The sequence below is a fragment of the Lampris incognitus genome, chromosome 9 (genome assembly GCF_029633865.1).
Source record: "Lampris incognitus isolate fLamInc1 chromosome 9, fLamInc1.hap2, whole genome shotgun sequence".
In the NCBI taxonomy this organism is placed as follows: Eukaryota; Metazoa; Chordata; class Actinopteri; order Lampriformes; family Lampridae; genus Lampris; species Lampris incognitus.
Window position 1 is genome coordinate 55,792,708 of NC_079219.1, and position 8,150 is coordinate 55,800,857.

The window sequence follows — 8,150 nt, forward strand, 5'->3', positions numbered from 1 at the left end:
GTTTGTGATAGAGAGAGAGAGAGAGAGAGAGAGAGAGAGAGAGAGAGAGAGAGAGAGAGAGAGAGAGAGAGAGAGAGAGACGGTGTGTGTCTGCAGCATGTAATTCTGTCTGTCTCACTTGTCCCATCTGACAGCTGTCCGCCCATGTTGTGAACCCTTGTCGTCACGGATACCTCACCAGAGGGACACAGACCCCAAAAAGGCGAGGAGGAGGAGGGGCATGGACTGAACAAGACTTGTGCCTTAATGGAACAGCGGAAGAAGAGAGAGAGGACTGAAGAAGGAGGTATAGCCCAGAGAAACGTGGGAAGGTCACCTGTGAGGAAAGTGAGAGGAAGAAAGCAAGGAGGGAGCCTGGGAGGCAAGGGAGAGTTAAGTGACGTGAAGGACAACTTGTCAGGTGAGACTGTCAATCCTGGCGTTGATGAGCAGAGAGGGAAGACACATTGTCCAACAGTGATTAAGCTTGGGGCATTTTTATTTTTGCTCTTGTTTGCCAGTGTGTCCATATGTTCCTCTTTGTGTCTGTGTTTGCATGCATTGGCCTGGAGGATGGGGTATGATCTGGAGAGGTTTGTGGGCTACGTGAACGAGGGCTTACTGTGCTGTGTGTGTCGAGATGTCCTGGAGCGCCCCCTCCAGGCCCCCTGTGAACACGCCTACTGCAGCGCCTGCATCAGCGGCTGGCTGGTTGACCACCCCTCTTGCCCCGAGGACAGACTACCGCTGGACGTCAGCACTCTCAAACCCCTCTGCAGGTCCTCCACTTTGCGTGTCTGTCGATGTCTCTGTCTGCACACACACACACACACACACACACACCTCATTTCCCTGTCCAACTCTTCTGTTACAATTCAGGGTCTGCTACACCTTAGGTTTTCTACTGCTCACTACATGCACCCCTATTTCACCAGACTGCTCTCTCCCATTGGTTTCATAACAGGTATATGCGTAATGACCTGAGCCGTCTGCAGATCCGCTGTGCGAATGCAGAACAGGGTTGCGAGGTGGTCTGCCCCCTGGAGACCCTGCACGCGCACGAGGATGAATGCGAGTTTGCCTTCATACGCTGCTCTAACACGGGTAGGACAGCGTCCGCGTCTCGTTTGCGTGACCTGGCGTTGGTCATGATCTGTATTTTTGGTGGCACTGGTGCATGCGAACATGTTAAATGCATTGCTGTGCTCAGACACAGGTAATAGGACACCCCCGCATGGGGAGTGGGATGGGAGCACAGGCGGCTCCTTTTGTTGTCATGGCTACTTTACACAGAATGATGCACCGAGGACTTGCTCAGGGGGGGGTTTAACATAACCGAATGCTGCTACTGAACATGGCATCGCCTCCAGGGGGGCGTTCAGGGTCACTTTTCAATCATTCTTTAATGAGCACTGACGCTCCTCCATGTGTACGTGTGACTACACATGTACCTTTGTGCTCACGGTGTGTATGTGACCTGTCTGTTGGCAGGTGGCGAGTGCATATGTTACCGCTGCGGTAGGTATTGTTTGAGGGTGTGCACGTGGTGTAGATTTGCTGCAGTCTCCCATGGCATTCTGAGCAATATTAAGATTCTGCTGTATCGGATTCAATCTTTTAATTGTATTTTATTGCGGTTGAGTTGAGGGGATTGAAGCCTGGAGTGCAAAGCAAAAGAAGCACGTGTGTTCAGTATGCCGTTGGGATGTCTTTATGCATGCTCAATAATCCAGGTAAGAAAATCACAGAAAGCCGAATCGGTTCATGCGGACACGACGTTTATTGAGAGAAACATGTTGCATCACTCATCTAAGAGACCTCTTCAGTCTCAACTGACTGCAGGTTCCCCCGCCGAAACCAACGATCGGTTTCATATGCAGATTTGCATCTCGTTACGCCACTGTATTATTCATAAGGGTGGGGACGCCTGCAGTCAGTTGAGACTGAAGAGGTCACTAATGCCCCTTTCCCACTGCATGGTACCGGCTCGACTCAACTCTACTCGCTTTCTTTTTTTTTTTTGGTTTTCCATTGGGCAAAAGTTAGGGAGAGTACCTGGTGCTAGCTACTTTTTTTGGTACCAGCTCTGTCGAGGTTCCAAGTGAGCTGAGCCGATGCTAAAAGGTGGCATGAAAATACCACTATAAGTAAATAAATGAAATATAAATATATATATACATTTATTTATCTATCCATCCATTGTCTTAACCGCTCATCCTTATTCAGGGTTGCGGGGATGCTGGAGCCTATCCCAGCAGTCATTGGGCGGCAAGTGGGGAGACACCCTGGACAGGCCACCAGGCCAACACACAAGGCCAACACACACACATTCACACCTAGGGCCAATTTAGTGCGGCCGATTCACCTGACCTCCATGTCTTTGGACTGTGGGAGGAAACCGGAGCACCCGGAGGAAACCCACACAGACACGGGGAGAACATGCAAACTCCACACAGAGGACGACCCGGGACGACCCCCAAGGTTGGACTACCCCGGGGCTCGAACCCAGGACCTTCTTGCTGTGAGGCGACCGCGCTAACCACTGCGCCGCCCTAAATATAAATACATGTACCCAACACGCCCACAATGACCAGCAGGGCTTCGCCATGAGGGGATACTATCTGCAGTGGAAAACGAAATCCCAAAAAGTAAAGCAAATAAAGTCGAATAGAGTCGAGTTGAGCCAGTAGCATGCAGTGGAAAAGGGGCATTAGACGAGTGATGAAACGGTTCTCTCTCACTGAACATGTCCAGATGAACTGATTCACCTTTCTGTGATTGTGCTGTTGTGTTGTTTCTGTTGTGTCTTTAATTACGTGCTGTGGTACTGCTGTGTGCCCTGCCTGCACACTGCATTTCCCCAACGGCTGCAGAGAGTTTGCACTGAAATAAACCAAATTCAGATATATATTCAAATTAGGGCTGTCGATCGATAAAATAAAAAACAAAACTAATTAATCGCACAATTTGCCGTGCCCAGTGACGATTAATTGACTTTTTTTTTTCTTCTTAAGACTAAATGTAGCTTGAAATAATGGATATTTAAATGCAAAATCGTGGAACTGATGTAGAATGAGCACAAAGGAGGTATATTCGTTGTTTAATAGCGTCTTTTTAACTTTGAACACAGATTCTCTGCTGTGAACTACAGACCAATAAGACCAATAGCTACAGACCAGTAAAACCATCGAGGCCATCAAAGCTGGCGGTCAGCTTGAAAGGCGTATTTCTTATATGCACCAACAGAAAAAATAACAAAACCCAGGCCTGTGTGTTAAAGTGCCGGCTGAATTTCGGGGAGCACATGCAAACTCCACACAGAGGACGACCCCCCACCCCCCCCAAGGTTCGAACCCAGGACCTTCTTGCTGTGAGGCGACGGCGCCAACCCCTACGCCACGATTAATCGCAAAAATTAACACGTTAATTTTGACAGCACTTAATCAGGTACAATTTATCTCGGTGCAAGTTTTCCGCATCAGTTAGGGAAATGGTGTGAGCACATGGGGGAATCTTCCCGAACACCTATATGTGGAGATGATGTGCTGCTGCTCTTTCAGGCTGTCCCGTGCAGGTGGAGAGGCGCGATTTGGAGGCCCACCTGTCGGAGTGTGAGCTCCGCGGCAGGGAATGTCCCAACGGCTGCGGCCACGCGCTCCTCTCCGTCGAGCAGTCGCCACACAACTGCGTGGCAGAGCTGCGGACTGAAGTAGAGACGCTCAGGTGGGTTTTGTGTTGTTGCGGAAACCACCCGCTTCCTCGTAGTTGGTCGGAACTATGTCTGAATCACAATGTTGAACCTGGGCTGCCCTGTGGTGTAGGGATTGGCACCGTTGCCTCACTGCAGGAGCTTGCTGGGTTCCATCATGCAAGGTGAATTAAAGTTGCTAAATTCCCCAAAGGTAGCGTTTGGAGTTTGAGTGATAATCTGTCTGTTTGGGGCTTTTGACGGACTGGTGACCTGTCCAAGATGTGTCCTTGCCGTCTTCCGAATGCTTTCTGTAGACTGAATTGGAATGAATAGACGAATGAATGGGTCATTCTTGTGTCACGCAGGGCAGAAATGCTTTGCAAGGTGGAAGAGGTGAAGCAGGAGATGGAATCTCGGTTGGACTCTCAGAGGAGACACATGGTACAAAAGGTGTCTCAGCTCAAGAGCGAAGTGGATGAGCTTAAGGTGACCGCACAGTCCTTCTCATCCGTTTATCGCTGTAGTGAAACAAGGGCCGCAACAGTCCACTGAAGTTCATTACGGAGACCACACAAATCCACACAATGACAGATCTTGTCTAATGTTGACTTGTTCCTGCGTGATGTGTCCGCGCAGGGTCAGTTGTCCAGGGTGATGTGTGACGTGCGCGCCCTGTTTGGAGCGGAGCGTCTGAGGAGGCGAGAGCTGGCAGAGGCGGAGCTCGAGAAGAGAGAACTGGAGCTCCTCAGAGACCTGCAGCTTTTCAGGAGTCAGCAGTCCTCTGAACAGCCCGCCAGGAACCGGCTTCATTCAGGGAGCCCAGCAGCTTATCGGATGGAAACTGCCTGGGGACCAGCTGGTAAGACGCCCGCCGTGGGATCCACCCTTACAAGGCCCTAGTCAGCCGTCAACTCCTGCCCAGTCGGCGAATGTGTCGGCCCCAATTCTGTCCCCGCAGATGGGGGGGAGGGGTCACGCAAGGCTTGTACCCGTAGCCTGACCCTGGACTGCGTCAAGAGGGAGCGCCGAGAGGTAACCGTCATCTGAGAGGACTTGGAACAGCTTGAGATTAGTTTAAATCGGGGGGTCTCAAACTCAATTTACCTGGGGGCCACTTGACAGGTGGTCTGATGGAGGAGGGCCGGTGCAATAGGGATAAAGAAAAAACTGTTCGACCATACGTATAACCTTCACATCGTCTTTTATTATTGTTTCACGTTTTTTCAAAGTTTTCACATGAATGGGTAACTGTGTACATAGTGTAGCCTGGCCTAGGCCTACATATTTAGTCTAGTTCTTGCCAGAAACCTGGCACTTCATCGGCTGACACAGGGGGAGGCACATTTGCTTTCAGGGAGCGGGCAGTGGACACCCTGAGGACAGCCTGGAGATGTTCATCGGTCAGTCTGGACCCATGCTTTGATTTATTAAAAGTCATGGTTGAGAACAGTTTCTCACACAGATAAGTGCTGCCGAAAAGACACACGACCTGCCCTGTGGGAATGTCTTGGGAAGCTCTCTGAGAAACTGTCCACGCATCTCCTGCTTTCCCTGTGCCTCTCTGAACCTTGCCTTGAGCTCAGCGTTGCACTGCAAGTCTGTGAGCTCCATCTGAAACGTGCTTGGGGCACTGCCCCCATCAGGAGAAGGGGTCTGCAGATAGCTGGGAAGTGATGCTGTGAGTCTTAAAATCAGAAACGTGATGCTTATACTCCTGCTGCAGATTGTCAACGGCAGTCACACACTCCTCAGCATTTCTGTGAATGTTCTCATTCATCCAGGTCGTGGTTATCCAAAGGAGTTGAATCAAGTGCAACTGGACTTGGTATATATCCGTGAAGACGTTTCGCCTCTCATCCAAGAGGCTTCCTCAGTCCGTGCCTTTCTGACTAGACCAAGCTGGTCTGACTGGCTTGTGATGAGACTCAGTCAGACCAGCTTGGTCTAGTCAGAAAGGCACGAACTGAGGGAGCCTCTTGGATGAGAGGCAAAACGTCTTCACGGATATATACCTAGTCCAGTTGCACTTGATTCAACTCCTTTGGACTCCTCAGCATTGACTCTGGCACCATCGTCAATGATCGACTGGCATGTTGGGAAGTGGACAGATCTTTCCTCTGAGCTGTGTTTTCCATAAACCTATTTTCACAGATAAGGTTTTCACACTACAACAAGTGCCTGTGTGATATCAACTAAGAAAGCTGAATCCATGAGCCATTTGGGATCATCGAGCTCAGGAACATGTAGCCTGCCTTCTCTCATGAATTCTTCCTCAATTTAAAAAAAAACAAACCTTTTCAGGACACTGCCCCTGCTCGACCAGCGCACTTCTGTGAGGTACAACACATCTCCATGTGTTGCATCTATTCCCTCCAGAAACACACAGAACTGACGGTGTTGTAAAACCTCTTGATCTGATGTCATTATTGCATTTTCACCACAACAGTCATGAAAACACTGTCAAGTTTCGAGCGTTTGCTGCAGAGTGCCTGCTGGCCTGCAGGATCTACATTCTCCTCCTCCACCTTTCTTTGAATCACTGCTACAAGCCCATTTTTTTTCCTCTCGTCATCATTGACGGGGCACCATCATCAGCGGTGGTTCCAGCCAATTCATTCCAGGGTGGACCAGCACCCTCAATTGCATTGCACAGCCCCTGAAATATATCTTAGGCTGTAGTCTCCCCCTGCAAAACGGTCACCCATACCCCTTACAAATATAGCGAGCTGAGCATTGTCATTTACATCTGTTCTTTCATCGAGTGCCAAAGAATGGTCCGTGAAATCGTTTGCTTTAGTGCAAAACTGTGTAAATGTCACCCGGCAACTCGCCGATCCGTTCTGCCGTTGTATTTGGGCTGAGGCTGATGTTTCTGAACAAAGATATCTTCTCCGGGCGAACCATACTCGCTACCTGCAGCGTGCCGTCTCTCAGAAGCCATCCCTCTGTAAATGGCTTGCCGGCCTTCACTATTGCCTCATTCACCACATAGCTAGCTTAGACAGCTACATCACAGTCTTGTTTGACTCTGTGAAAAAAAGTTCTGCCGACAGGGCAGAACTTTTGTGAAAGTGCGCAGCCTTTCCCTCCTCCTCTGCATGTTTAGTAGTGTTGTCGCCTCAGGTTGAAATCCTTCAGGACGGCAACGTTTCCCTTGCAAGTTAGACGGGTCACAGGCGCCCTCAATTCAGTGAAGAAGTAGCCGCCGGTCCATTTCTCCTGGAACTGTTGGTGCTCCCGCTCAGCTTTTCTTTTGGCTTTTGAAAGTGACAAAACATCTGCAAGCAACGACAACAATTTACGTTAGCGAGCTCACGAGAGATATTTCGCAGCGGGCTAGCCTGCTGGGTTTACGTCCTCCTGTTGCCCGGCAACAGTACGTGTGTGTAAGTGAGTGAGTGCTGCAAAACTGACATTAGGCTACATCATCTGCAAATGACCTCACAATTCTTAACTGGGTACTTGGAACTAGAAACACAGAAATGTTTAAAAAAAAAACACACACACACACACACAAAAGTAGTATCCAAAATGGATACGTGTCTTAATAAATCGAAAACATAGTGTGGGCCGCACAAAACTGCCCCGCGGGCCACATCCTGCCCCGCGGGCCAGTAGTTTGAGACCCCTGATTTAAGCAGACTGGAGGGCAGACTACTGAATGTCAATGACAAACTTGAAAGATGGATAATCCTACAGTACAGAATGCTAATGTAGAACCCATGCTCAAAGGGCAAGTGTCTGATCACGGGTTTGTAGGAGACACACAAGCGCTGCATTTTCTTGCGTGAAAGAAATGTTGAGCAGTTTGTCAGACGACACAATTTGAAAAAAGTGTAATGAACTTCTGCTGATAGTTGTGTGTTTGTACAGGTGTTAGTCTTAGTCTTTTCTCATCTAAATTAGGAAGAAAAAAATTTTTTTTTAAGATTGTGAGTGAATGATTTAAGATTCAGAGGTGTATTTGTCACATACTTCAAATACAAGTACAGTGTGTAGTGAAATACTTTTTTTTTTTTTTTTGGCAAACTCTGAAACTGTGCAAGTTAAAAATACCCCCCGGATTTTTAACTTTTAGAATGTTATTCCTATTCATTTGCTGTACCAGACTGGAACTTTGATCCCATTTCAGTCGGAGTGGTTTACGCTCCGTTCATCTACAACCGTGTTTCACCTTCACGATCCAGACTTCCTCAAATCCTCGCCCCAAGTTTTTTTTACATTTGAGTTTTGTCTTATCTGTTTTCTGTAAGAGCAGAAATTTCCCAGTTTCTTTTGCAGTGATCTTTCTTCTACAATAATGCTACCAAAGTTTTCAATGTGGATAATGTTGGATTTTTTTGTAACAATTGTGTATCACTTTTCTTCCAGTCATGTAGCACATTTTAGAACCCACTCCTGATCCTAACGATACGGTCTTGAAAGAATGAAATCTCCATAATGGTGTTTACCCTGAAGACTTTTTTTTACTTGGCTTGAG

General features: G+C 48.3%; 1 protein-coding gene across 1 annotated transcript; it reads left to right on the top strand.

Moving 5' to 3' along the window:
- The first annotated feature begins 552 nt into the window (after positions 1-552).
- On the top strand, positions 553-4,717 carry rnf41l (ring finger protein 41, like). Its single transcript, XM_056286501.1, is given in 7 exon segments — positions 553-758; positions 944-1,083; positions 3,540-3,702; positions 4,036-4,156; positions 4,307-4,480; positions 4,482-4,631; positions 4,634-4,717. Coding segments are annotated over 7 exon segments (1,038 nt in total).
- Positions 4,718-8,150: the final 3,433 nt, after the last annotated feature.